At 58.7% G+C, this 27,804-nt stretch overlaps 5 protein-coding genes across 7 annotated transcripts; 2 read left to right on the top strand and 3 right to left on the bottom strand.

The window, feature by feature from the left end:
* Positions 1-635: 635 nt before the first annotated feature.
* Positions 636-8,300, bottom strand: LOC121936363 (urotensin-2-like). 2 transcript variants are annotated; one of them, XM_042478559.1, is made up of 4 exons: positions 3,300-8,300; positions 2,260-2,385; positions 2,069-2,109; positions 636-956 (listed from the first exon to the last, which is right to left on the bottom strand). In XM_042478559.1, the coding sequence occupies exons 1-4, from the start codon at positions 3,421-3,423 to the stop codon at positions 840-842; spliced, it is 408 nt and encodes a 135-aa protein (XP_042334493.1). In that variant the 5' UTR covers positions 3,424-8,300; the 3' UTR covers positions 636-839. The 2 variants fall into 2 exon arrangements, with proteins under 2 accessions (XP_042334493.1, XP_042334492.1); XM_042478558.1 differs by having other exon boundaries at positions 2,069-2,385; positions 3,300-6,436.
* On the top strand, positions 6,750-9,618 carry LOC121936360. Of its 2 annotated transcripts, XM_042478554.1 has the most exons (7): positions 6,750-6,829; positions 7,080-7,186; positions 7,354-7,416; positions 7,883-8,026; positions 8,300-8,418; positions 8,744-8,844; positions 9,455-9,618. In XM_042478554.1, the coding sequence occupies exons 2-7, from the start codon at positions 7,088-7,090 to the stop codon at positions 9,616-9,618; spliced, it is 690 nt and encodes a 229-aa protein (XP_042334488.1). In that variant the 5' UTR covers positions 6,750-6,829; positions 7,080-7,087. The 2 variants fall into 2 exon arrangements, with proteins under 2 accessions (XP_042334488.1, XP_042334487.1); XM_042478553.1 differs by lacking the exon at positions 6,750-6,829 and having other exon boundaries at positions 6,833-7,186.
* A 1,000-nt stretch (positions 9,619-10,618) lies between these two features.
* On the bottom strand, positions 10,619-15,207 carry TNFRSF9 (TNF receptor superfamily member 9). Its single transcript, XM_042478556.1, has 7 exons — positions 14,822-15,207; positions 14,354-14,410; positions 14,078-14,237; positions 13,912-13,984; positions 13,213-13,328; positions 12,709-12,840; positions 10,619-12,297 (listed from the first exon to the last, which is right to left on the bottom strand). The coding sequence occupies exons 1-7, from the start codon at positions 15,023-15,025 to the stop codon at positions 12,161-12,163; spliced, it is 879 nt and encodes a 292-aa protein (XP_042334490.1). The 5' UTR covers positions 15,026-15,207; the 3' UTR covers positions 10,619-12,160.
* On the top strand, positions 15,075-19,074 carry PARK7 (Parkinsonism associated deglycase). Its single transcript, XM_042478557.1, has 6 exons — positions 15,075-15,210; positions 15,324-15,425; positions 15,524-15,583; positions 15,877-15,946; positions 18,318-18,404; positions 18,656-19,074. The coding sequence occupies exons 1-6, from the start codon at positions 15,115-15,117 to the stop codon at positions 18,814-18,816; spliced, it is 576 nt and encodes a 191-aa protein (XP_042334491.1). The 5' UTR covers positions 15,075-15,114; the 3' UTR covers positions 18,817-19,074.
* Positions 19,075-22,330: 3,256 nt separating this feature from the next.
* On the bottom strand, positions 22,331-26,472 carry ERRFI1 (ERBB receptor feedback inhibitor 1). Its single transcript, XM_042478077.1, has 5 exons — positions 25,998-26,472; positions 25,781-25,948; positions 25,354-25,531; positions 25,179-25,249; positions 22,331-25,008 (listed from the first exon to the last, which is right to left on the bottom strand). Exons 3-5 carry the CDS (start codon positions 25,467-25,469, stop codon positions 23,762-23,764), a joined length of 1,434 nt encoding a protein of 477 aa, XP_042334011.1. The 5' UTR covers positions 25,470-25,531; positions 25,781-25,948; positions 25,998-26,472; the 3' UTR covers positions 22,331-23,761.
* Positions 26,473-27,804: the final 1,332 nt, after the last annotated feature.

The following is a 27,804-nucleotide window of genomic DNA, read 5'->3' as shown; positions in this document are numbered from 1 at the left end:
GGAGTTTTCTGAAATGGCCCCATCCAAGTCCTGAGCAGACCCAGTCCTGCTGCTCCCCGGAAGGCAAGGGGTCTGCTCCCAAATGCTCCCCCCTTTCCTGCCTCTCAGCCGGGAGGAATCCCTGGGGCAAGTCTGCTTCTGCCCACGTTCATTCCTCCCACCGGATGAGTGTGGGGCATGCGCTCTGCCCACGCATTGGCACCACCTCAAGCGTGTGGATGAGGGCCACCCAGTCTCTCGTAATGGCTCCGTTCTCAAGCGGGGAGGGCATAGAGGAGATGGGCATAGCCTGCCAGGTTGCCATCTTTTGAGTCATTTCCTACTATGGATTGTCATGGAGGAAGGGGTAGTTTTCACAGGAAAGGGGGGCAGACTTTTCCTAGAAGCACATGTGTACACACCGTGTTGGATGAGGATGGCCGTGCCCTTTTGGGAGGAGGGAATGAAAGCATTCATTGCCCTTGATCGGCTCTAGAGGCCCAGTCTGGGGCCCCTCCTTGGCAAAGGGCCCACTTGCTTGGCTGAAGCGCTTACCCTTCCTGGGAAGAAAAGGTACAGATGCCCACCCCTCTTGCCCACCCATGTGCCCTGGCAGGGAGGAGAAGAAAGAACTTGGCCAACAAGGTGTTTAGCAAAACCAAGCAGAGGTTTATTCATCCCACAGACAGCCAGGAGCATGGACAGTTTTGCCACTTCAGATGTCATTTATTTCAGCCATGGCTGAGAGGCTACAGGTCTATATGCAGGGATCGAACACAGTTCTTGATCACATCATGGATTAAGGAGGGATGGCCGGGGCCGGGAGCCCAGCCAGAGGAGAACCTGGTGCTCCCAGACGGTTACACGCAATATTTCCAGAAGCATTCGGAGAGGTTGCCACGCTTCTTGTACTGTTTTCTGTTGTTCGCCAGCAAGCGGCTCAGGAGCATGGCCCGGGGGAGGCCTGCGAGGAGCACCTGGGCAAAAAAAGGGCGAGAAGCAGAAGAGGACGGAGGGGGCAGAGGTCAGGTTGGGCCAGGAAGGGCTGCAAAGAGGCAAACCACCCTTCGAGAAGGAACCAGTAGCAAAGAGTGGAGCCCATTCATGCCAAACACAGGCTCTTGCGGATTTTTAGTGGGCACATTTTGAAAGAAGCAGACAACAAAGAGAAACCCACCAAGCAGGGACGTAGCTAGGATTTTAGGAAGGGGGGGGGTCCAGACTAAGTGCCACCATTATAATGGGGCTTGGGTGCGGCGGCGCAGCAGCACACACAATTTTTCTAATGGAAGGGGGGGGGTCTGGACCCCAAGAAACCCCCCCCCCCTTGGCTACATCCCTGCACCAAGGGTCCAGCCTGCAGAGGGGCTGAAGGAGGGGAAAGCCAGCTGGCAACGCTGGGCTAAAGAGGAGGCAAATGGTTCACTGTTTTGTCCTCGCATGTGAAGATGAAGAACTGGGGTAGTTTTTTAACTGCTGGAGAAACGGATGTTCCTCCCCAGCCTTCTTCCCACATATGAACACCCTGAAATGGTGTGGAGGGATGTTTCTGCTGCACAGAAAACATGTCTTTGTACAAAGAGCCATGTCTTTCCACGATATTTCAGGCAATATGAATATTCTTGCTAGCCCATTATTCTTCTCAACCAAGTTTCCCATTTGTTGGGAAGCCTGTTTTTCAACCTGGGAATTAATAATGACAAATCTCCTTTCCATCCCTACTGGGCATCTCCCATCTCAGACCAGTGCAGCCAAGGTGGCCTCCTCTCCTGCCAGCCTCGCCCTCCCATGCCACCTGGCCAAGAAGGGATGAGCCACTGGCAGTTCTGACCTGGCCAGATCTTTCCTCTGGAAGAAACTCTCAGGATGTCCAGCCAATGGACTAAGAGACTAGTAGTAGCCACAGTAGCCCTGAAGGGTCACGGGTCTTCAGGGACTTGGCTCAAGCCAGCCTCTCCTCTCCCCAACCATAACTGGCCACCTAGTGCCAACTGAGCTAGCTGCCAACGGCCATCAGTGGGGTGTTTTTGGAAAGGTGCCCTTGTCCAGCAGACAGGATTTGGCCCCTAGTGTGGCGGCTCCCTCTTACCTTTTTGACGCTTTCTGGCTGGAAGCTGTCTGGCCGGAGACCTGGAAGGGAGGCAGAGAGATGATCAAGCGGCTCTTTTGGGGAGAGGAGACATGCAAGAGGGGGGCTGGCTGGGGCTGGCAGGATGAACAGACTTGCCCAGGATGACTGGCTGGGGAGGGAGAGGTGGCCAAGGGGTCTCCTGGTCTCACCTGTTTTGCTGGGAGGGTCATCATCTTCCTCGAGGCCCAGCAATGCTGCCAGGCTCTGCCGAAGGACCCCCCGGTTCTGGCTGTTCAGCTCCTCCAGACCAAGCCTGGCATCTTCTCCATCAGGTGCTGTTTGGGGGCAAGAGGAGTCAGAGACTTCCTGTGGAGAATGAGCACTTTGGGCCCCTCACCCTCTGGGAGAAGGGAGGCCCCCAAAATGGGTTTTCTTGGCATCGAGGGCTAATCTGGCTGAGACCTCTGCAATGGAAACCCCAGCAGCAGCAGCAGCAGCAGCAACCCACAGAGGCCTTCTGGCATCCCTTTTGTCTGTCAAGCACCCAGCCAGCTCTTCCTATCTGTCCTCTCAGGGCTTGCTCCTTCACTTGGCCCAAGGATGGCCCCCCACCTCAGCTCTCTGGTGCTCCAGGGTGCAAATCCTGCAACAGCACAAGCAGCATCTCCTGGGCTTTGTGTGAGAGGCTTTCTCCACCAGCCTTTCCTGGTTTGCTCTCAAAGGGAGGAGGTCACCTATGCCCTTCAGCAGGTGGTGGGTAAAGGGAAGAGAGGGGCTGCCCACAGGCCACCCATGAGGGAACCTCACTAACCCATGGCACCCCTTACCTTGCCTTTTCCAAGGGGGCTGGTGAGAGAGCCCTTCTACAATGATTAGGCATCAAGGTGAAAAGCTGGGCAGCTGATGCCTTTGGATACATCCATACGACTCATGCCTGGCAGTGACAGAGGAGGGGTGGATGCAAGGAAGGTGTACCAAGCCCTGAAGCCTCATTCTTGGGTGGCATCCCTGACAGAGGGGCCTGAGCTCCTCCAAGTGTCTCCCGCCCTGGGAGTGCCAGCATTCCCATGGGTACAGCACTGAGTGTCCCCACCGTCTCCCACCAGCCCTCCACAATTGGGCAGGGGTCATAGGCACCTGGGTCACTTGGATTTCATAAAAGCCCTGCCACTGCCCAGGGGTCTTCTCCTCCAGTGGAAAAGTGCCACTGGAGAGGATCGAGAGGGAGGGCCAGGGCTTTCTTACTTACCCGGGGGCCAAGAGGTGAGGTCTCTGGTCATGGCCACAGGGGAGAGCGTCCCACAGACCGGCCCAGTGAGGCTGGCCAGGGAGAGGCAGATCCAGCCCAGCTTCTCCATCCTGCCCACCTGCATGCCTTGAACTCAGCGGCTGCCTTTGGCTTGGGACCCCTGGCCAGCCGGCGTGGCTTCTCCCCAAGTGGCCTCCACCCTGGGCCTATATGGTCTCTTCCCCCCGTGGCCCGGTGACGCCCGCCACCTCCACCCCAGCAGCTCCTCCAATGGGCGCCTGGTCCGCAGGCGGGACACACGCCACAGCACTGGGTGCGTTGATGTCATCCTTCCACGCAGTTTTCAGTCAATAAATTACCCGTCTCCTTGCCTGATGGACAAAGCGGACAGACGCAGTAACAGAAGGAGGAGGGTGGGGAGTAAGAAAGTTTATAAATTGGACATAAAAATCTGAGAGCACCTTCCAGCTATAAATCACACCCTAATGAAGGATGGGGATGTGTCATTGGCAGTGATGGCCAGAGGATGGCAAGGCTGATCGATGGGCCAGGCAGGCCTGACGCAAGGCAAGAGCCAATGGCAAGGGCCCCCACGGCAGCCCCACTGCCACCCCTTGCCCTGCCTTTGGGGAGACGGATGAAGGAGATCCCCCCCAGAGGCTCCTGTGGGAGCCTTCTCCCCGTGATAAGAAAATAAGCATTGAGATGAAGTCATGGGCACATCTGCCTGCATCTGGCCCTCTCAGTGATTCTAGTACCAGTATCCCCTGGGGGGTTTTGGCAGCTTTTTGGAGAGGACTTGCCCAGCATCACTAGCTCTGAGGAGGGAAGCCGAGGCTGGAAGCAGGGCAGGGCAGGGCAGGCAAGTGGTGGACCATGGGGAGAGCACAGCCTGGCCAGCAAGAGCAAGAGCTACTCTTTTCCCATCTTTAAACGTTAAACTACATAAGTAACCAAAACGTATCCAGCAAGCTAACTTTCTCACTCCATTGGACAGTTGTTAATGTTGCAAAAAAGGACTCCAGAGCTCATCAGCCTGGTGACAGAGGCCCGCCTCACTCCGTTCCACTTTCTCAGCTTACACAGACAACTTTTGCAGCTGTCCAGTGATGCTTCCTTGCTAACATTTGTTGCTAACATTTATGCAACAGTGTAAAGTGCAAAGCACAAAGTTATACAGAACGCAAGATAAATAACAGCAAGGCATGCACATTATTTTTTAGAAGCTTTGCTGCAGGTCACAATAAAACACAGCAGGAGAACCGGGGGCGGGGAGACTTTTGTTGTTTTCCAAACTCCCCAAAAGAGAGCCGAATGGAGGGCCGGAGGGGCTGCCAGCCGAGCCACGCTGCGGCAACAAACCACACGCAGTGCGGCCCCTTTTGTCCACATTTGGGGACTGGCTGTGAAGCCATACAGGCCGATTTCATCCAGAAGGGAACCGCCAAATGAAAACACCACTCTCCCCTGGAAAATCCAGGCCCTTTCACGTCTCATCTAGCGCCTTCCTACCCCCCAATCTCTCTCAAATCTTTGGCTCCGGCACCAGCTGGGACCCCTCCTGCGCTTGTAACTTCTGCATCACACATTTCTCTTGCACAATCACAGCATATGCTAGACCACACACACACACAAACTTTGTTGGTTGCCTTATACACACTCACACTCGTGTGTGTGTGCATGCAAGCGCAAACACATAAGCCCACCCTCTCGATGTTACCACAACAAAGCTCAAGGTGTGAGCCCCCTTCCAACATGCATTCCCTCCTGCCTGGCCTAATAGCGGGGGCCTGTAAAAATAGCTCAGAGGCTCAGGCTGCCCACCCACAGTTTGGATGTCAGCCTGAGGCTGTGCTGGGAAGGGGCAACCTTGGCTCTCCCCACACAAGGGGCTCCTAGCAGGTTGGCCAAAGGGGGAATGGGGGCTCCCCGGGAGGCCAGGCCCTGCAATGTGTTGGGATTTTGCAGTCCTGGAAGACTGAGCTCTGGCCCGCTGCCTGTAGGAAAGTATGTGGGGTGAGGATGGGGGGCAACGCCTTGGCCCCTTCCCCCTTTGGGCTCCCCCCCTTCCCTTCCTTTGGCTCCATCACTTTTTTGTCCTGGTTCCTTCCTTCCAGGGAGCCCAGATTGGAGGCACCCACTAATTCAGGCAGCCTCCGAAGGCGGCACCTTGCGCCTGTGGGTCCTCCTCTGTTCCCATTTGGGGGGTGGGCTTGGCACCTCCAGGCCTGGATGGCTGCCACTGACGTCTTTGCTGCTCCTTTTGTTGTTCAAGTTAATTAAATGGAGTCCTGGCTCACCTCTGGAGCCAAGTGCCCTGGTTTTCATGAGGGGCTTCTCTCTCCCCCTCAGAGGAACTAGCCATGTTTTGGGGACGTTCTCAAGGTTGGCTCCTCTTGGCAGCAATGCAAGAGGCACTCCCCCTCTGTCTCCCCCCCTCCATGTCCTGGTGATTCATCATGTGACGTCAAGGCTGCCCCCATTGCAAAAACACTGACCCACTCCCTCCACACACATGGCCTGACAATATCTGATTCACCACCACTGGGCTTGTGGGGGGAGGCAGCAGGACATGGACCCTGGAGAGGAGGGGGAGGAAGGCAGGCAATGGGGCTGACCCTCCTGCCTTGCTGGAAAAGAAAGAGAGTAAGGCCCAGAAGGGCCCCCTGACCTCCTGCCCCCATTATTCAGACCCTTTTGGCTGCAGGGCCAGAAGGCCAGTCTGGCTGAGTCTGCTTTGGCAAAGTGGGGGGGGGGGAGTCCCTTCCCCAGCACTGGACTCCATCGTTTGCCCCCTCTCTGGGGGGCTGCCTGCCTTGGAGCTCCCCTCTGCTCATCAGGCCCCTTGGGGTGCCCTTTTTGTGGCACGTGCCCCATAAATGGTGCCTCCCCCTGCCCTTCCTTCCCCCAACCCTCCAAGGGAGAAGATGGATGGAGCCATCCAAAGTGAGATGGAGCAGAGAGACTCCGAGGGAGGAAGGAGGTGGAAGGAGGCCAGGTACCCCCTGCACCATGGCCAGAGGCACTTCAATTGGGCTGGGGACCTATTGGAGATTTGGGCTCCCTCTCTTCCCTTGCGTTGGGACCAGGTGCCCTGCATAGTGGCCTGCCAGTTTATTCCTAGCCAGCCCCAGGTGCCCTGCCAGACTGCCCCCCAGAAGATATGGGTGGGGGATTTGCTGGGGTTGAACATTTCCTGCTGGGTTCAGCAGCCCTCACAGGTGTCTTAAGAGAGAACCTGGAGTCTTGAGTGTATGAGAGGAGAGTGGGGAGGAGCAGATGGTGGAGCAGAGGCTGGCACAGACAGGCCCCTGCCTGCCCACCCACACACCCGTCTGCCTGGCTGTGGCTTGGCTTGGGATGCCGGGTTGCCTTTGCCAGGCTTGCCTGGACCTGTTTGCACTCCTCCCTGGTGGAGCAGACAGAGCAGTTGAGGCCCAGGTGGATTTGCCTGGAAGGAGAGCTTTGCCAAAGGTAGGGAGGAGGATAATCGTCTGAAAGCCAGGATCGGGACGGCCAAGGCAGCGGAGGTAATGGACCCACAGGGGCCTCTTCAAAGTCCAGGGCCCCTAGGGGGCCAGCAAGGGTCCCTGTCCCCATTCAGGAGCTCTTTCAGGGGCCCTCTCCTCAGGCTCCCTCCCCAATCCCTGTGCATGCAGGCCACAGAAGATGTACCTGCCGCAAACACCGTGAAAGGGCAGCCATGTGTCCCATGGGCCTTGTCCTCTCAGGGATGCGCTTCATTCTCTGACCATTGCCTTTCTCCTTGTCTGGGCTCAGTGTGTAGGATGAAGCCCCTTGGTCGGAGAGCGGCCCAGACCCAGGAGCAGCTCTGGCGGGATGAGGCCCTTGCCCGGAAGCTGCAAGAGGAAGAGTGGAGCCGCCTGGTAAGAGGATCCCTCCCTTGACCCCTCTCTCTGGGCAGGAAAGGGGCTGCACAAGAGGGCAGCTGCAGCCCAAGCAACCAGAGGCCTTGTGGCTTCCTTGGTGGGGCAGAGGGGCGATGTGGGACAGGGTCCATGAGGTGTGACTCCTTTCCCCTTGCCACCTGCAGAGAGCCCAGAGGAGCCAGGAGCAGAGAGAGGACTACAGAGCCGCCCAAGTAGCACAAGACGAGGTAGAGGGAGGAGGGGAGACCAAGAGGCAGACCGCTGGACAGCTCCCAGGGGGATATTGTGGGTCCAGGGACCAACTGAGGTTGCCTGGCAGCTGGTCGTGGAGGCCTGCCCTCTCCTGCTTTGTTGGGGGGTAAGGATCAAGCTGAGGGGGGGTCAGGGGAGGGGGCTGCTGGTCATGGACTTGCCTCCCTCACAGACTTTTTGAAAGCCCTGACCAACCTCCTGGTTTTGGGAGGCCTTTGGAGATGGGGGGGGGGGGAACCCAGAAAGGTCTCGGGTGGGGCTGGCAGTGTGTCCCAGAAGGGACTGCTCTCAGCATCTGAGCCCAAGACTGGCATCCTTAGGCCTCGTTGTTGGGCGGCAGTGTTTGAGACCAAGAAGACATATGGGGAGGCCATCTCCACCAGCCCTCTGGAGGCAATGGGGATGATGTGGGTGCCCATGTATCCCCCTCCCTGCCTCCAGGAGATTGCACATTACATCCAGGGCCAGGAGATGAAAGCACACTGGAGGAAGCCCAGCCAGGAGTCGGTGGCCCTCAGCAGCAAGGGGCCACACCATTTCACCCAGCCGATGCAGAGGGGGCCCAGCGGCGGCTGCAGCCAAGAGGTGATGTGGGGGGGGGTTCTCAAAGTAGTTGCCTCTTCTCCTGCAAGGAGGAGCCCTCTATCTGCCCCACCTTGACTGGAGGCTCAGCCTCAGAAAGGGGCAGCTCTGTTTGGAAGCCATCCAGCCCTTGCCAAAATCAGCCAATTTAGGGGCTGGAAGGCAGATCCTAAGCCATTGGGGTGGGGGGCAGTGGAGGAGGAGCTCTTGCCTTTCTGTTCTGTCTGACTTCTGACTTTTTTTTCCTCCTGGTTTTCCTTCTGGTGCCCTTTCCAGAAGGCCCAGCAGAGCCAAAGGGGCCAGCTCATGTCCGCCGGAGCCACCGCCATTTGGGTCCAGCCCCTGGAGAGACTGGAGGGGCCCACGCCAGAAGGCCACACAGTTGGCTGCAGGGGGTGAGCTGGTGTACCGCACAACAGGGGGCACCTTTGGGGAGAGGAAATTGGAAACCTTGAACCCAATTCTTGTCTTTAGGAATTAGGACGCACTATCAGGGGAGTTGGACAGAGATTTTCCAATAATGCCAACAATTGGTCCTTGCCCTGTAATCTCCCCCAGTACTTGGCATCTCAGGTATTGTGCACCATCGAGGAACCTAGAATCCTCAGGAAAAGGACTATTATCTGTTCCTCTGATGCGCACAGCCCTATTATTGTCATGCAACTGTGGCTAGGGTCTTTCTTTTATGTGAGCTGCCTCACATTGTTGCTTTTCCCTCAGGTGGCCACTTTGCCGAAATATTGCTGAAGATCTGGACCCAACATTCAGAGCCAAAGCGCTGGACTGCCTTCCCTCTGAGGCCTCTGCCCTTTGTCCCCAAGGTAGACCCATCATCTCCAAGAATGGACAGACAAGGAGAAGGGGAGGGAGAGGTGCCGCTCTGCTCCAAGCAGGGTTCCCTCACTGCTGATGGTGGCCTGGAGTGGTATCTGTGTGGGATCTGAGAAGGGTTTCATTGGTGCTTGGACTGTGGCACACATGGCAGCAGGGTAAAACAACCCACATGGCTGGTCTGGATGCCTCCAGCTGCAGCGCTGCGGTCCCACTTTTCTCCCTGCCTCTTGGTGATTTGCAGGCACTGCTTCTGTGCTTTCTGTGACCCTCCCTTGCTGAAGGTGGCAGAGGAACAACTGCCCTTTTCCTGCGGTTGTCAGGATCCAGCATTTACCCGGCAATTCTGCACCTTGTGGCAGACCAAGGCACTGGGGGGGGGGGGGGGCCGCGGGGGGGGGACCTCGGCGGGGTTTGTGCCCAGGGCACCTTTGGCGCTGCAGGAGGGGAGGGTTTCTCCACCAGGCCCCCCACCCCATCTTCCTCAACACTCTCCCCTTAAAAGGCAGCCTTTAGAGAACTGGCCATTGGGAAGGAGGTGGGGGGTTGCCAGGTGGGCAGCTGGAGCCATGCTCTCTTCTTTCTCCCTCCTTTGTGCAGCTTCTTCTGCTGCTGCCCCAAGCAGCCCTCTCCCTGTGGACAGATTCTTCAACTGCTTGGAGGCAACTGCAGCCCTTCCATTTGTGTCCCCAACAAAACGACATCCAGAAAACGTGGGCCAACAGAAGTCCAGGGAGAAGAGAGAAGGCTGCAAGCAGCAGTGAGGGTCTGATGGCAGGGGCTTTGGCAGCAGAGGAGCCTCCTGCCCAGGCACTCTGGGTGAGACTCCAGGAAAGCAGAAGCAAACGGTGGGGATGTGGCTGCCTTTGGGGAGCAGGTCAAAAGAACTGGATTGGAGACCTTTTGCTAGGTCCTTCCCCTGCCTTCCGGGTCCAAGGACACATGAGCACCTCTCAGCGTGGGTCGTTCTGAACTCCATTCATGCACACATGGGCTGCACATGGGTGGGCAAGCTCTTTCCAGCAGGGAGAGTGTTGGGATATAGCATACATTTCCCAAGAGAGCCTCCATCTCTGCTCAAGAGGGGCATGAGGGCATCGTCCTGTACCTGAGACTCAGTGGAGGACATGAGCAAAGGCCCTGGGCCAGCTGGCCAAGGAGGGCTCCAGGCTACCTTCTGCCCCTTCAGGAAGCAACCCTTTGGCTTCAAGCACTGGAGAAAGATGCTGTGCGCATTACATCTTCCATCACCCACATAACCATTGGCCATGCCGACTGGAGGTATGATGGAGGTTCTAATCCAGCCACACTTAGAGGTGGTGGTGGAGTGTGGGCTACAAGAAAAGCAGCTGCATCTGGTGCTAAACCTTTTTGCTTTGTTCTTCTGGAAAACAAGTTTACTCTCAATCTCTCTCTCTGTGTATTTATGTCTTTTCTATGCTTGTGCGTGCATATTTTTTTTTTAAAAAATAAAGGTGCCCTTATATAAGAATTAGTTCTTGCACATTTCTTGCCCATGTTCGCAGGGAGACGCTCACAGAATGGTCACTGAGAGGGGTCACTGACCTTTGCAGCCATGGAAGGGGGGTCAGTGCCTTCCCCACCAACACACACTGGCCGCTAGGACCCCAAAGGAGGGTCCAGGAGGGAGGCCTGCAAGAGCTGTGCTTGCCAAGGCAAGTCTGGGCTGTTGGAAGGATGGACAGCCCTGGCAGGTGGTCCGAGGAAAAGTCAAACTGGAGGAATGGAACGGCCACCAGCAACTCCTTGGAAGCATTTATTCCTCTCCAAGGAGCCCCCAGAGAGTCCCCATCCCAACAAGTGGCACGCAGGGCTTCTGACAAGACTTCCTTCTTTCTCCATCCATAAAAAATATCACATCATATAAAATTTAGGACAAGATCACACTTCTGGAAGCCTTTTCTTTTAAGAGCACTACTTCTGCATATCTTTTGCAGTATCACAGGCACAAGGTGGTGCTTCTCCAGCAGCCCTGACCTTCTCAGGGAGGGCATGATTTTCACACACACATTACACAGACCTCACTGGTGGCCACACAGTTTCTCAAGGCGGCTTGGAAAGTCTATGGCCCTCCATGGTGACGGCAGAGGAGAGGAGGCTCTGGTGCTGTCAAAATGTTTCCAGCTTCCTCCTCCGGTTGCGGTGGGTGAACATCAGCCCTGGTTCTGCGGCGTGTGAGGGTACATGCCACCACAGCCGCTGTCGTCACCCGCCTCTTGGCTCCAAGCACACAGACCAGATGTTTCCACTGGCTCAACCACCGGAGCCGACTCAGACTCATATAAGAGGTGGGAAGGAGAGCACCGCAGCAAGTCATAACTCTTGGCCTTTTCACAGGGATGGAACGAGTGTGTATCTGAAGGGGGAGAGAGAGCGGACAGGGCCTTCTGTCGACGGGGGCTCCGCACTGGTGCCCAAGGGGCTCAGGAAACCTGAAAGCAGGGCCTTGTCCCCTGGATGCCCCCCCCCCCCCCAGTAACGAAGAGAGCCAGACAAGAGGAGGACCTGGGGCAGAGCTACTGCCATGTGCCATGACAGAGGATGGCACGACCACATTGGTGGCGTTGGCAGGAACAGCTGGCACTTTCTCTTCCCTGAAAGCCCAGGGCACTCACAAAAAGTGGCAGTTTGGTGGCACGTGACCCGCCTTTGTGGCTCCATCTGTCCAGACACTCCATGGTGGTGGTGGTGGGGAGGTTGCAGTTTGGGAAGAGCCCTTTTGAATCCCCTGCAGCTAGGAAGCATGCACACACACATATGCAAACATATATACATATACAAGGTGAAGTTTCTGAGCATCCCCTCCCCAGGTGCCATAACAGCTAAAGCAAAATGAAACTGCTGTAACTGCTGAGTGCAGATGCCCTCCAGGACTGAAGGCGTATCTGCAGTCTGGAAGAATCTTGGAGCCTCCAGAGCAGGTCTGGACTAAGCAAAGCAGCCCCTGGGAAGGAAGGAAGGAAGGAAGGAAGGAAGGAAGGAAGGAAGGAAGGAAGGCCCAGTCATGGGGTTAGAGAAAGCAGAGGGGGCTCCAGTCCTGAAAGAGAGGAGTGGTGGCCCAAGGGAGGAGGAGGTCTCAGGTGGGGGCAGCCCAAGAACCCCTCTTTCTGGTTGAGCAGAAGGAGGAACCTCTGCCCCATGAAGCTCAAGGACCCGCTCCAGACACACTCCCTCTCGCATCTAAGACAAATCTCCTATGGGGCTCCTCTTCTTGGGCCCCTCTTCCTTTGGTAGAAGGATCCTCCCTCCTGAGGAAGGCCCCTTGAGCAGAGCTAGGGGGGCTCCTTAGGGGACTTTTTCGAGCAGCAGTTCCCACTTTGCCCCAGAGGCTTTGCTGCAGCCATCGCCGCCTTCCTCTTCCTCTGGGTAGCAGTAGCTGCAGTCGTCCACCTCTTGGGCCGGCTGACCATGGCAGGCAGACCCTGTGGGGAGAGCAGAGGCCGTGAGAGGCAGCTGTGGGGTCCTGGGAAGAAAGGATCAGGGCCCCAAGCCAACCCTGCCGTGTCCTCCCAGTCCAGACCCCCAGGATTCACACCCAGAGTCCCCAGCTGGCATCACCCAAAAGTTCCTACATCAGGGAAGACCCACGGAGGGGGAACCGCCAAGGGCCCATCCTTGGCCCCTTGGGGGCTGCCAGGTCTCATTTTTGACCTTTCTGGGGCATGGAAGCCAGCGCCTGACCAAAGGGAGGGGAGGACGAGCTGCCCATTCTTCCAAGAATTGAAAGCCAAGATGTGGGGCAGCTACATCCCATACTCCTGTGGGTCAAAACGGCCAGTGCTCACCCCCAGGACGGTCCCCAAGAAAGCAAGCAGATGGCAGGCTGGCCTTACCTCCTTCTTGGGACTTCTCTTGGGCCCATGACCTGAAGACAAGGCAGGAGAGGCACAGGGCCAGGAGGCAGAGCAGCAGGGCTGCCACGGACATGGCAATGGGGACCATCTGGCCATCTGTTTCTGGAGGAGCTGAGGAGAATGCATCTCAAAGGCCGGCCCAGGCCCTGCCAGAGCCAAGAGCTCTGCGCCTGCCTCTGGGGATGCCAGACCCACCCGCCCCGCCTGAGCAGCAGAAGCAGCCGCTGCTTCCCTGCCCTGTGAACTGGGCACGCTCCTGGCTCCTGAAGGCCACTCTGAAGGTTGCCCAAGCAGCAGAGTCCATGCTGCCTGAGGAGGGGCTCAGGAGCTGGGAAGGGGGTGCCATGGGTTGCGTTGGTCTTGGTGGCCCTTAAAGGGGGCCATGGACCTGCAGCCCCTGCTGGGTCAGGAGACTCTGAAGGGCAGCCGGGAGGCAGCCGGAGTCATCGCTGTTAATAATAATGACGCTATCACCACTGATACCTGTCGTCTTAATGGGGGAGACCCCCGTGGTTGGTATGGGGGGCCGGGTTGGCTCTGGCTGGCAAACCACATCGCTCTCCTTGGTCCCAGGTTTCAGGATCCGGTCATCGGGGCACCTGCAGGGAAGCCCAGAGGGGCATGGAAACCCCCAAGAAAGGCACCTTCAGCCCAGCAGCAGCCTTTGTGCCAAGAGAGCCAGCCTCCAGCCGAGAATCTCAGCATCAACAAGGCGCTGGCGCATCCTGAGTCGCTTCTGGCAAGTGTGCCGCTGTGATCCTGTCTATGGCCATTTCATTCAGAGGCTGAGTCTTGATTTCTAGGCCTTCCTGAACAGCCCCCAAAGCCTCTGGCCACTCAGACTCCATCAGGCGCAATGGGGCTGTCCCTTGGGGCCCTTGTCAAATGGCAAGGCCACTGTTTGCCGGGATTTTCTAAAATTGCAATGTTTCCAAGCCACGGAGGGTCAGATCTGCCGATGCAGAATCCACGGCTGCCGAGGGCTCTTTTTTGCCGCCCGGCACATTCATGATGTGTGTCTTGTGTAGAGGAAGGCAATGGACCCCTGAAATGGCTAGGAAATCCCTGGCCAAAGCAACCACTGGTCAGCAACTATCCCACCCGGCCAGTCCATTCCAATCTGAAGAAGGGGAACAAGGGAGTCTGAGGAGGGAGGCCTGGCTCTGGGGGCGTCGGACTCACCGGCTGAAGGGGCGGCAGGGGTCCCTGCTCCTGCTGCGGGCGTTGAAGGCTCCCTCGGGGCAGCTCTGGCAGCCTGCGGGCGGAGAGAGAGAGCCAGAGGGAGGCTGGGCTGGGCTGGCGGGGCCTGGCCCGGAGCCTCGCTCTCTCCCTGGCCAGGGCCACTCACCTGTCCGGGGGCTGGGCTCCGTTCCCGGGGGGGCAGCCCTCCTGGTGCTGGTCCTGGTGCGGGCAGGGCAGGCAGGCGTTGTCCCCGCAGGTCCTCCCCGGGGGGCAGCGGCAGACGGCGTTGGCGGTGGCGTTGCAGCGGGAGAGGTAGGTCCGGCCTTCTGCAGCATCGGGAGCCAAGAGGGGAAGAGGTTGGAGGGAAGGAGGCAGGCAGGGAGGCAGCGGCCCCGGAGGAGGAGGGAGCCCAGGGAAGGGAGGGAGGGAGGCAGGGACTCACGGTCGCAGACGTCGCAGGGCAGGCAGCCGTCGGGTTCCGGGTACGCGCGGAAGGTCCCTGCAAGAGCCCCGACGCCGGGGAAGGCAAGGGTCAGTCCGGGAGGGAGGCAAGGAAGGAAGGGAGGGAGGGAGGGAGGGAGGAAGGAAGGGGCCGCCTCCCCCGCTCACCCTCGGGACAGGCTCGCCCCCCCGCCCCGGGACCCCGGGAGCATCATCATCAGCAGCAGAAGGGCAGTCAGCCTGCCCTCCGCCTCCATCTCCTGCGGGGCCTCTGTGGGGCGGAGGGGCAGAGCGGCGCTTTTGAGGGAGGGAGGGAGGGAGTCCCCGCTGGGACGTCACCGCAGGGTCACGTGACGGGAGGCGGCGGCGGCGGCGGCGGCAGGGGATCCCCGGGGAGAGAGGGAGGGGGAGGAGGGGGCTCCTGGCGAGTCACACAACAACAACAACAACAACAACAACAACAACACACCTTGGGCCTCAGGCTGTAGCGATGTTTTAGGAAGGCGGCGTACAAAGGAGATGAGCAAATCCGAAGGAAGGCGGAGGAACGGGCCGAGTCTTCGCCCAGGAAGGCGCTGCCTTCGTCCCGGAGGGGCGACTGGAGGAACCTCCCAGGACTACCGCTCCCGGCATCCCCTCCGTGGCCCTGGCCACGCCCCCTCCTTCTGCGCATGCGCCGCCGAGGCAGACGACGGAGACTGAGAGCCAGGAGTCCCAGCAGGATCCAGGAGGAGGAGGAGCAGGAGGAGAAGGCGGCCGGGGATGGCTGCTGCTTCGCGGAGGGCGCTGCTGCTTCTGGCCGAAGGGGCGGAGGAGATGGAGGCCGTGATCCCCGCAGACCTCCTCCGCCGCGCAGGGGTCAGTGGGGGGGGGGCGGGGGGGGGGCGGGGGGGGCCGGGAGGCGGGCCTGGGGCCTAGGGCCTAGGGCCTGGGCTGAGCAGCACTCCTCCTCCTCCTCCTCCTCCCCTTAGGTCTCGGTGACGGTGGCCGGAGTATCCGGGAAAGGCCCGGTGCGGTGCAGCCGCGACGTCCTCATCTGCCCGGACGCCAGCCTGGAGGACGCCCGGAAGCAGGTGGGTTCTGGGCCCCTGGGTCCCTCCCTGGCGGCGGGGCGGCCGGGGCTGCCCCTGACCCGGCTCTCTCTCGGCCTTCCTTCCTTGCTTCCTTCCAGGGCCCCTTCGACGTGGTGCTCTTGCCCGGAGGGAACCTGGGAGCCCAGAACCTCTGCCAGGTAAAGGCACAACTCTCTCCTCGGCACAACCCCCCTCTGGGCCCCTGGGGGGGGCACAAAGGCACTTGAGGGCCCCGGGGTCTTCTCTGCCCCCCCAACATTAGCTCTCTTCCTGAGGGGCGCTGGGCTGAGCTGGACCGACTGGCGCTCTGGGAGATGGCCCTTGGGCCCCTTTCCTTGTTGGGTGCACCCCCCCAGCTTCCTTTTCCCTTTAAGGGCCATGTGCTGCCAATTGTGCGCTTTTGCCGCTTGCAACGAAGCCCTGTCTTCATCCCGTGTTTGTTTCCTTGCAGTCTCCTGCGGTGAAGGAAGTCCTGAAAGACCAGGATGCCAGGAAAGGGCTGATCGCAGCCATCTGCGCAGGTGGGGCCCCAAGACCCCCACAAGGTTTGGGGGGCAAAGGGTCCACGTGTGCGGCCCTCCTGAGCTGGTGCTGCGGCCGTGGGGAGCCCCAGGGGAAGCATGGGAGCTCAGTGGAAACTCTGAGACCAGGAGAGCCATCTAAAGATCCGGTTCCTGTTATCAGACCGGAGGCTTTGCTCTCTGCCCTTCTGGGGCCCAGCTGATAATGGAGAGCTTGAGGCCCCGGATGCCTAGGTTGCCTCTTTCCTGAGGCAAAGCAGGTCTGTGTGCCAGGAGGAGGCCTTGAGGCAGAAGGCAAACAGGAGACTTTCTGAGAAGGGGCTTAGCTGGCCGTGCCCCCCCCCCCCCCAGCCCCCTCCTTCTTTGGCCAGATTGGCTGAGAGGCCCACCTTGCACTCCCTTGGCTGATCAGGCAGCCATTTGTGCCAGCGTGACCTTCTGGTACCTCTTGCCCTTTGGATGCTGCCAGGCTAGGATTACTCCTCCTCCTCCTCTGTTGCTTATCTGGATGGAGGGCAGCATCTGGGCAGGGAAGGTTGGGGGGGGGGGTAACTAGATCCCTTCTGGCCACCACTCAGGGACCTAGCTAGGATTTTAGGAAGGAGGGGGGGTCCAGACTAAGTGCCACCATTATAATGGGGCTTGGGTGCAGCGGTGCAGCAGCACACACCATTCATTTTTCTAATGGAAGGGACGGGGTCCAGACCCAAGACCCCCCACCTTTGGCTATGTCCCTGCACCGCTGCAGAATGCTGCCCATGACGGTCACTGCTGTCCTCCTGGGCTTGGATGGCAGATGAAAGAGGCCTGGCTGTGCTGACTGCCCACAAACACACATAGGCAATGCCCCACTGCCATTAGATGGAGCCTACTTTTTCCCCCAGTACCTTCCTCCCAGGAACCAGCTTCCTTCTCTCAGAGCAGAATCCTCTGCCTCCTCCGGACCCCACTCCCTCCTCGCTCCCAGAGCCTGTGACCCATGGGCTTGGGTCACTTGGGGAAAGGCCTTTTCCCAGGGAGAAAGAAGGGCAATGGGGGCAATGGTATTTGGCAGTCCAGGGGAGTCCCCTCCCTGTTTGGGTCCCAGGTCCAAGGGAGGGCTGAGGGAGTGCTCCCCCCCACAACTTGGCCACAGAGGGAATGGTGCCAGACGGGCCTGTGGCAGGCGACTGCCCCACTGCTAGCAATGGAGCTAGCAATTTGTAGGCCCATATAGGTGCTTTCAGTGTGTGTTGCTGGGGGTGGGGCACATGGGGTGGGTCTGAGCTGGAAACCCCCAGTGGCCCCCATCCGCCCTCTCTCCCTGCGTGGTGCAACCTTCTCGCAGGCAGCCCCATTGACGTCTTGTTTTGCAGCCCGGAAGCTGGCCGTGGGTGTTTGCTACCTGCTGAGAAACGTTTTTTCCTTCTCTGTGGCTTTGGTTTCCTCTTGGCTTTTTTCTGGCAGATGGTTCTGATAGTCTGATTCCTGGAGCCCCGCTTCAAACACCCCGAGACCTGAGGAGCCCCAGCTTGGCCTGAGAAGGGCTTTGGCTTTTTTTTCCCCCTGCAGAAGGTTTTGAGCTGAGCTCAAAAGGGGCTTCCTCCTTCTTTTGCATAAACAGGAATTTGCACACCCAGAAAAGCCTTATCATGCTTTCCGCTGGGTGCTTTCATCAGCTCCGTGGTTTGGCCATACCTCCTCTGGTGGTATTAGAAGCTGAAGTGATAAAGTGTGTGTCGTCATTTTCGGCATTAGCGATTTGATGCTAGAGATTGTGGGGAGGGGGCTGGAATCTTCTTTGAATCAGCTACAAATCCAGCCAGTTTGGTGCACTTTCCATTTCCTCTTTCTCCTCCATGGAGCCAGAGGCCCTCAGCTGCACTTGTGGAGGATGCAGAAGCTGCCATCACAAACATGAGCAACAGCAGCTGCTGCTGCATATTTTTTGCAGGGGGGGGGATCAGATAATTTGGAGACCAGGGTTCGAATCCCTGCTTGGCCATGGTCTTTAAAGAGAGGCTGGATGGGGGTGTCTTCCAGGAGTACTTTATTTGTGTCTTCCTACATGGCAGAATGGGAGTGGACTAGCTGGCCCTTGCACTTCCTTCCTGCTTTATGTAGTCTTTTTAGAAGTGGAACTGTAGCATGACACTTGCATGCTTTCATTCAGAGATGAATGTTCAGGAGAGGGGTGGATCATTACAAGGGATGCTTGGTCTTGAACCTAGTTTCTTGAGCCTGAGGATTTTTGAACTCTAATAGTATAACTGGAGGCTTTGAAATGCACACTAGCCCCTTGGCTCCCCTCCTTGTGTGTCCCCTGCATGTGCCATGCCCGGAAAGTGTGCGCCTGCATGTGACGGCCCTTCCTCCCTGTGGCTTTCTACAGGTCCCACGGCTCTCCTGGCGCATGGAATAGGGTTCGGAAGGAAAGTGACAACGCACCCCCTGGCCAAGGACAAGATGATGAGCGGAGGTAAGTGCCCAAAGGGGGGCAGGGGGAAGTGGGGGGACCTTCTGTGTGCTTAGTAAAACATAGTTCTCTGCAGATTTCTGGTGAGCCGCACATTCCCATTCCGTGAGCAGCTGGGTGACACCAAAGGCATAAGTCCTGGAGAACAGAATTGATGCCTGACCTAGGAGCCCCTCAGGTGCCCATGCAAAGTCCTTTGTCCCTCTGGGTTGTTTGTCTTCTGTCCCTGAGGCCGGCCTTTTCTTTTTCTTCAGACCACTACAAGTACTCTGAAAATCGTGTGGAGAAGGATGGGCACATCCTGACCAGCCGTGGACCTGGCACCAGCTTTGAGTTTGGCCTTGCCATTGTGGAAGAGCTGCTGGGGAAGGAGGTGGCCGCCCAGGTGAAGGCTCCCCTGGTGTTGAAAGATTAGGGGCACCCTGCCTGCCCCCCACTGAGAGAGCCGCCTCAGTCCAGTTGCACAGGAAGGGTATCATGGTGAGGGGTGGCTGCCTCGGTGTGGAGATGGCAGTTGTCTTTGGAGCCAACTAGTGAATTTTGTTGCCAGTAGCAGGGAGGGAGGGTGCCTTGATGCCACAATGGAGCTTGCCTCCTCACCCACAACCCTTCTCCCCATTATCAGTCTTGTTCACCTTCAATAAAAGAGGGCTTCTGCCCCATAGGCACCTTGTGCCCTGGAAGTTTGTGGTTAACGCTTTCAAGTACCAGTTGCAGAAAATACTCAAAGCAGCCCAAGAGGAGGCAGGGCTTAAGCTGTCTCCATCTCAGCTGCCAGCCCCAGACGGCTTAAATCCCCCCCAACCAGGTTTTCGCAGTCTGCCTTAAACAACATGAAGTCAACTGAATGAGTTTCATCAGTGGTTATAGTAAAACTGAAATGGGGGAGTCTGGGCAAATGCCCACCATGCCTCACTAGCCAGAAGGACTCTTAAAAGGAGCCCAGGTGGCCACCTCAAGAGTCAGGGCTCCATTTGTAATGGAGGAGGCAGCGGCAGTGACCTGACCCAGACCCTGCTTTGGGCTTTAAAGGTTCAAACCGTCCCTGGGCTTGAGTTTTGAATCAGGCAAGTAGGACTCCCATTATCGATGTATTGCCTCCTGGGGCCAGTGGTCCACTTCTTGCCTCCTTAAGGAGGGGAGAGGCTTTAATTCAATCATTTTAATGGCTCCCAAGCATTTCCTATTTCCTCAAAATGTATTCCTTTGTTTCCTTCATGATAGTAATAGGTGGCAAGAGAATATATGGAAGGCAGCCTTCCAGCTAGGTACATTTTTCTCTGCACCTTCAGCCTCTGAGGATGAAACACCCCCAAAGCCCTTGCAGACCTCCTGACCAAGTGCATCCATCCATCCGTCCCGAAGGGTGTGCCAAAGACGGGGAGGGGGTGGAAGGGCTTCCTCCAGCTGCCTTTTAGCATACCTCTGGCACTTTTGACCTCCCTCTAAAGTGACCAGGCTTGACTAGTTGAAAATGCAAATGGAAGACACAATGTGAAACAAAGGGAATCTCCTCAAATTATGGGTGGCAGGGCAGACAGTCCTGCTCTGGTTTCAGTGGGCTGGCAGGACTCCCAGCAAGCTTGGCTTTGCCCTGGCCCCTACAAAGCAAAAAGGCAGGTGGGCAATGGTGTTTGCTGCAGCAGCGGTTTCCCCCTCCCATTTCTTTCTTGGTGGCAAGGGGGGCTCCCCCAAGGCCTGGCTGTCCCACCTGGGGGACCGTGGGGCCCAGGAGGCAGCAGCCGGGGCTCCCGCAGCCCCACCTGGGTTTCAAGACTAAGCAGAGAAACTTTCTCTGCAGCTTCCAAAGAAAGGCCAGAAAGCAAGAGGCGCTCAAAGGGAAAGTGAAGCGCGTTTCTTAAAAGCGCCACAGCAACCCTCGCAGGGCAGCCGGTGTGTGTCTGCGCTGTCTCTTGAGGCGCCCTCAGGCAGTCCCACAGGTCTCCATGCTGGCGCCAGCTTCTTCATCCCACATCCTCTGAAAGAGGCTGTCTGTCTGCCCTCCCTGCAAGGCAGCGTCTCTTGAACAACCTGCCCACAGTGCCAGTTGCGGCTCATCAGCCGCCCACTAGTGCCACTGGCCCAGCCATGGCAACTATCCGGTCCTTGATCTCCTCAGTTCCTGGAAGAGGCGTTGCAACCGGACAGGCAAGTGTGGCTCAGGCACCGGAAGACAAACCCCTTCATTTCTGAGTTATTCCAGCCTCCATTTTTAAAGTCTGGTGATGGCATTTCAGACAATGAGAAGCTGCTGCTGCTGCTGCTGGGATTGGGGGCTTTGCAGAACAGGAGAGCTACTCTGCCTTCACCAACTCTGTCAGGCCCTCAAAAACACAACCACATGGTGAAGTTTTTGGGGACGTCAGCCCCCACAGCCCATGTGCCCCTTGAGGGGCAAAAGGCTCCCCACGCCTCTTTATAGCAGTCAGCATTTGGTTCCCCAAAGGTTGGTCACAGATGAGACCCTCAGAGTCAGATTCTGGGTTGGTTGGCACCTATGTAAAATCTAGGGCAGAACCCACTGGCACCAGGTTTTCATCAGGCTGGGCACTCTTCCTGACCTTCCCTGGAGGTTGCTCACTTCTGGTTCCAGACGGGGGTCTCCAGTCCAAGGGCAAAGCACTCTTGTGGTGGGAGAGAGGCATCCTGGGCCCCTGCTGCCATGTGGACTGCGTCTCAGGACAGAACCAGACCAAACAGCACCCAAGGAGTGGTCAAACTGGGCACTTAAGCCATAGCACATCCCCTTCTACCCACATGTGTGTGCATCCCCTTGGCTGGAGAAAAAGAGCAACGCTGGCACAGACAGTGCCTCTTCTCACTAGAGCACATCTCTCTCCCTCCTAGCCCTCAGCCATTCCCAGGTGTCAAGGAAGCATTATTCTCACTGTCTGCCTCGGGGCCAGGAGCCCATAGATGTGGCCTTTGTGAATCAGTCTTGTTGGTCATTGCTCCACAGAGGCAATGGCTTGGCAGGGAGACCACCTCAATCAGCCCAGTGGACCCTCCTGTCCTTTGCCCTGGATCCTCCCTAGTGCCGTTTTGGAGGAGGAGGCTTTTCTGGCTGAAGGCCAGGAGCACTTTTCGGTGAGCACCCTTTCCCCACAGAGGCAAACTTGAGGAGAGGAGGGTGGCTGGCGTGAGGCTGCAGAGCCGCCTCCTGGAGATCCTGTGGCTTCCACGCCTGTAATTTGGGAGTGTGAGGCGGAAATGGTGCGCTGAGGGAAATTGGCATGTGGGCAGGGATTATGCTGGGCCTCAATTACGCCACAGGATGGGCGGAGGTGGCAGCAGCGGAAGCTGGGGGTGGGAGCACTGCTACCTTTCAGGCATGGAGGGCTCTCCTCATCCTCCAAGCCCCTTGCCCAAAAACTGAAGCCCAGCTGCAGAAACTCTGGGTGAGAAGCCTTCTCTTCCCAGATGGAAGCCCAGTTGGACTCTTGACCACAGAAAGGGCCCATGGTTCCAAGCTGCCTGTGCCCCAGACGCTACTGAGCACTGTAAACTGGAGCACTGCAAATCTGGCCTTGTCTCCCTCCCCACTTGCCCCCCAGGCTCCCATGGCCATCCCCTCCCCTCCTCCCAAGCCCTCTGCTGCCCCACCAGCAGCACCTGGCCTTCCTCCCTGCCCCACATCTCCAGGGACATCAGCCTCCCAGTGCCATCATTACATTCTCACAGCATGCACTCCCCTTCTCCTGGATGCGGACAAGGGATCAACTCCCACTGTTGCCCCATCACCAAGCAGAGCAGCCCCCCACCATGTGCCACTTTGGGTGAGTCCCCCAGGGGTTTGAGGGGCACAGGAGCACTTGGGGTGTCCGGGAAGGCACAGGAAAGCAAGTACGTTGAAAGAGAGTGCCAACATCACCAAAATGAGAGGCATCCTTTCGCTCTGCCAGGCAAGAAAGCACAAGGGGATTGCAAGCTACCATAAATAAGTACACAGTAACTTTATTAAATCCAAGATATGGCAATATCCAAAATACAAAGTGAACATCTTCATTACATCTTCCTCAATACTGTACACTGGATGCACAACCCTCAGTGCATTAATTAAAAAACACCTATGTCACCTTCATTTAGTTTTGTCCCAGAACCAAGACTACTTCCCTGAAGTTTTACTTGTGGGGAGGAAGCTCTGTCTAGCAGTTTTTGAAACTGCAGGCATTTATTGTGCTTCCAGCTACTGGGAGACCCCAAGGCAAAGAGGCTCAAGGTGGCGGCAGGGGAGAGCATGCGAGATAAAATGCAGCACCTTTCGCTGCCCTCCCCACTGCTTCCCCCCAAAACAACCTCAATGGGTCAGAGAGGCCACTGAGAGGAGAAGTAGGTGCAGATGCTGATAGGGCTTCAGCCTTCAAAGAAAAGAGGCCTTTCTGCTGAAGGGCACAGCAGGCTCCTTCCCGTCCTCTCCCACCGGCTGGACACTGGGCAGGAGGTGGCTCAAGACCCGCTTGTGCCACTCAGCTGTGTCTCAACCCGTCCCTCTGGGGAGGACAGGAGCTAGTCCCATGGGGCAGGGTGGGGTCCCCCCTTGCCTTATTTGCAGCTCTGCTGCCTTAGTTCGTGAGGCACCCGTCTTCCATGGGCTTCCTTAAGATGGCACAGGTAGGCAGAGAACCACAAATGCCCAGGCAAGAGAAGACCCAGGCACCCTAGCACCCCAAACACAATGGCTCCTGGTGCTGTTGAGGTTGTGAAGCAACACACTTAAATGGTGCCGGGGAGAAGGGGCATGTGAAATTGGGACATTGCCCCCTCCCAGGCAACCTGTTTGCAACCTGGCAATTCCTGGCACAAGAGGACCCTGTGCGCCCTGCAAAAAAAGAACGTCCTCAATGGGACCCATCACCCCTTCCCCAATACTGAACTGTCCTCCCACCACTTTCTGCTGAGGCCATTCCCCTCTCTGGCAAGACAGCAAAACAGTTCCTACTCATGGAAGTTTCTAATATCTACATCTCTCTCTACAGATAGATGGATATTTATATATGCATGTACAGAGATGTATATTTCTATATATTACTCTAGGATATGGAATAACCGGCTAGCCGCCACTCTCCATTCTTTCTCCAAACCTTCCCTTGACTGTACAACCGAGAGCAGAAAGCCGAGCCCCCCTCCCTACGCTGAGGGTCCTGCACGACAGGCGCAGGTGAGGGGGCCCTTGGCGACTCCCACCCCCAAAGATCTCCCTCTGCTCCCTTTGAGTCCACAAGCAGCTCAGGGGCTCTTTGTGTGTGCTGAGGGGCAGGGATGGCGCATTGCCAGGGCCCCAAAGCCCCCCACGCAAAGGCATGCTGTGCGCATGAACTCTCTCACCATGGCCACTGCCGCTGTCGCCGCCCTTCCTGCTCCTAGGGAGAGACCACGCAGGGGAAATGCTTGCGCTTGATGGGGGCCCCCAGCTCGGCCCTCAACGCCGGAGCCAACCTGACCGGGTCGGCCTCCCTCTCTCTCCATGGCTGCCCATCTCTTCCAGGTTCTATGTCCCCGGTGGGATCAGCCTCATTGGCTTCCTGGAAGAACTTTTCGTACCTGTCCAGGTAGGGGGGCCTCTCCGGCAGCAAGTAGTAGTGGGTAGAGCTGACTTTCCTGCCTTTCTCAATGATAGGCAGGATGCAGGGTCCTCTTGGGGTAGCCCCCTCGCTCTGCTGCCTCTGCAGGGCCTTGGTGCTGACGTACTTGGGGTCTGGGGCAAAGCTTTGGGTGGGGGGCATCACTCCATGAAGGTAGGAGGGCAGGCTCTTTGGGCTGGGCGTCCGGGAGTCCCCCCGAAACAGAGGCTCCCGGGGCGGCACCTTGGGGGGCTTGTCCTCGTCGCTGTAGGCCCCCGAAGCTACCTCAGCCGACCAGCGCCGGTAGTCTGGCTTCAGTGCCCGGGCCGGGATCGGGGCCCGGGGGGGCACCTCCGGTTTGGCATCGTCATCTGAAGTGGGGGACACCTGGCGGAACTGGTTTGACACCCGCACGACTATGTTCGGTTTGTGGAAGGAGCCAGCGGGTCCCGAGTGCGAGCGGCGTAAGCGCCGGTGCAGCCGATGGGGTGGCGGCGGAGGGGGCGCCGAGGGAAGGCTGGGGCCAGCCTTGGCAGAGTCCCCAGGAGACATCTCATCTGCGGTGGCCTCGAAGTAGGCATAGTTGACCTGGCCGCAGCCCCGGAAGCCGTGCTGTCCCTGCGCAGAAGCCGCGAAGGTGGAGGGGCTGCTGTTTCCCAGGAGGCGGTCGGTGTCCGAACTGGTCAGGAACTCCACCTCCCGGTCAGCCTCCTCCTCCTCCTCCTCCTGATTGCGGTGTGCCAGGCGATCCTGATCCTCTTCCTCCTCGGCTGGAGGCAGCGGGGGCAGCGGGCGGATGCTGCGTTCGCTGGGGGATGCGGCTGGGAGGGGGCCACCTTTGAGGGGGGGCGCATGCGGATGCGTCTCATCGGAAGCAGAGAGTTGGCTGAAGCCCAGCAGGATGGCAGCAGCAGCGGCAGCAAGAGGCTCCATCCTCCGGTCAGAAGCAGGCTCTTGGTCTGGGGGCCTCAGCAGATGGGGGCAGGCAGGAAGGGCCCAGGCATCCTCCGCAGGCCTTTCCCCTGGATCAGGGCCTGAGACGGAGCCTGACATGGAAAGAGGGAGGGAAGGGAAGGGTGAGTGCCCCGGGATCAGTCCAGGGGAGCCCTGCCCCAGCTGCCCTGAGTCTTTCCTCCCCTTCCGGATGGAAGGCCTCTGGCACGGCCTCCTTCTTGCCCCAGGCCAGGAGCAGCGGGAGGCTCTTCGGAGGACCTACCGGGATCCCGGGGGCGGCCCTGCTGGGGCCCTGCCGATGGGCTCCGGCGGCAGGCGGCGCTGAAGAAGGGGCTGCAGGGAGAGACGGCGCTGGTGAGAGACAGCCAGGGACGGCGGCTGCCCAGGACCACCCTCCCTCCTTCCCTCCCTCCCTCCGCAGCGCCAGCCGGACTCACTTGGGGCCCAGGCTGGGGCCTCCGCCGCCTCCGCCGCCGCCCCAAGAGGGCTCCAGGGCGTCCTCGGGCGGGAGCCGGGCGCCTGGCGCAGTGGCGATGCCCGCGGAGGAGGACATGGGCCCTTGCGGCCCTGGAAGAGGGCGGCTGTCTCGGCTGCTCTGGCCTCCTGGGGTCCCTCCTGGGAAAGGAGAAGCGAAGGCGCCGTCAGTCCCTCTCCCGGCCAGGGCTCCGGGGGAAGTGGGCCTGAGAGCCCAGAGGCCCGGCGGCGGAGCCAGGGCTTGCAGGGGCCCCGCGGAGGGCTCTGGGCCGCCAGGCGCTCTTCCTCCGCTGCCGTCGTCACTTCCTCCCGGCCAGGGCCTCCGTCTCCGCCGCTCCCTCCCTCCCTCCTTCCGTCGGAGGAGGAGGCCTGGCCCGGGAGCGCTCTTACCTGGGCATCCGGGGCCCTGGGCCGCCTTCCTTCCTTCCTTGGCCCAGAGGAGGTTCCGACCGAGTGAAAGGCCGAGGAGGCGCCGCTTAAGAGGGCCGGGGGCGGGGCCTCCTCCTCCTCCTCCACTTCCGGCGCCAGGGACAGGAAGCGGGGGCGGGGCTGAGAGGGGGCGGGGCTAAGGACGAGGGAGGGAGGGCGCTGGTCCGTGGGCAGAGGGCCTCGGCCGGGGGCCAGAGTGAGTCACTCGGGCTGCAGCCGAGGAGGAGGCGGAGGCCTCTGGGGAGAGGAACAGGAAGTGAGTCACTCAGGCGGAAGCAGGGAGGCAGGCGCGGGGCCCCTTCGGGCTGCTCTTCCCAGGGTGGGCCGAGGGAAGGGGAGGGAGACTGGGCCTGGCGCCGCTCGGTTTGGGTCTGGAAGCAGAAGCGGCGGAGAGCGCCTTCTCCGCTTTGGGCAGATGGCTCTCCGTCGTCGTCAACGCGAAGCCGGCTGGCAGCCGGGGCCAACGCCAAGCAGCCCCTGCGCCCCGAGAGCGGCCTCCGTGCGCTGCCTCTGCCTCTGCCTCCCCTGCCCTCTCTCTCCAGCAGACCGGAGTGGCCCTCTCCTGGCCTCGGGAAAGCAAAGGAAGCCCCTCCGGACAGACCTTGCCAAGAAGGCCCTTCTGTCGTCAGGAGAAAAGGCCCGAAGGCCCAGCTGCTCCCTTAGTACTCGGACTACCAAACCCGCCAGGGCCTCCGATTGGCACTGATCCGCCTGAACAGCCTCCCCTCCTTGGCCCCCGAAGGTGGCTCAGAAATGCAGAGGCCAAGGGCTCCAGGGAGCAGAGGCCTTCCGCCTCCCAGCTGGGCTCCAGGGGCATCGGAGGCCCTTGGGGGCAGAGAGGGCCCCAGTCTTGCTCTGAGGCCACAGAAAGCCTCACAGTAGCTGGAATAGCCATCTTGGGCGCATGCGCATGGAAGGGGCCCCATTCCCACACAAAACAGCAAAGTAAGGTCTGAGGTCCATGTGAAAAGAAGCAAGAGCCATGAAGTGCAGCAGCCACTGATCTCCTCTCTTTCCTGAATAGGAAGATCTTCGCAAGGGGATGAAGGCGAGCAATGCCCACCTCTCTGCCTCTCCTGGACAGCTCCCTGGGGCCCCAAAACTAAACCTCCTCCTCATCCCCTATCAGCCCCATTCACAGTTCCCTGCCTTCCTGGGGACCTGCAGGCCCCCTCCCCAATTTCTGGAGCCCCAAGGGACCCTAGCCATTCCCTCTCCGGCTGCCCTTGGCCTCTCCATCCCCGGGGCATGACCCCTCACCGCCCCTGATGCAGTCCAATGGGATGCCATGGGATGACGCTGCCTTTCCCAGAGATGGGGAAACCTTGCATCACTCTTCTCAGAAGCCTCTGGCGAGGGCAGGCAGAAGGGTGTCCGCTGGTGTCCAAAGGACAGGGAAGAGGGCCAGCCGCCTGCCCTGGCTCTTGCCCAGTTCCCTCCTCAGTGTTTGCTGTCCCTGCATTGACCTGGAAAGAGGAGGCCACAGCTGTCCTCTTGCTCAAGGCCTGGGCATGACAAACACACACACACACTTGCCTCTCGGGGTCTTCTTTGTTGGGGAAGGGGCAGGGACTGAGGCAGGGTCAGTGTGGGCCACTGCAGCCAATCTCTGAGCGACCTTTGTTGAGGCAATGGCCAGCTTTCAATGCACACACAATTACAATAGTCCCCAAAGCCAAGCCGGGCTTTTATGGCCAGAGGTGGGAGCCCCGCAGGAGAGCCACTGCTGGGATTTGGTTCCAGGGCCTTCCTTTGACACCAAACCCATGGATGCTCAAGTCCCATTATACACTGTAGTATAGTGAAATGGGGCCTCGTACATAAAATGGAGAACTCAAGGTTTGCTTTTGTAGAATGTATCTGTTTTGGGACTATTTTGGAGCCATGGGAGGGCTGACTGTACTTGGGGCCAATGCTTTGATAGTGAGTTCCTGCATGGCAGACTGGGGTTGGACTGGAGAGCCCTTTTGGGGTCTCTTCACTAG

Source organism: Sceloporus undulatus, chromosome 7 (genome assembly GCF_019175285.1).
Source record: "Sceloporus undulatus isolate JIND9_A2432 ecotype Alabama chromosome 7, SceUnd_v1.1, whole genome shotgun sequence".
Classification (NCBI taxonomy): domain Eukaryota; kingdom Metazoa; phylum Chordata; class Lepidosauria; order Squamata; family Phrynosomatidae; genus Sceloporus; species Sceloporus undulatus.
The sequence above is the reverse complement of the archived record's forward strand: the minus strand, read 5'-3'. Positions and strand labels throughout refer to the sequence as shown.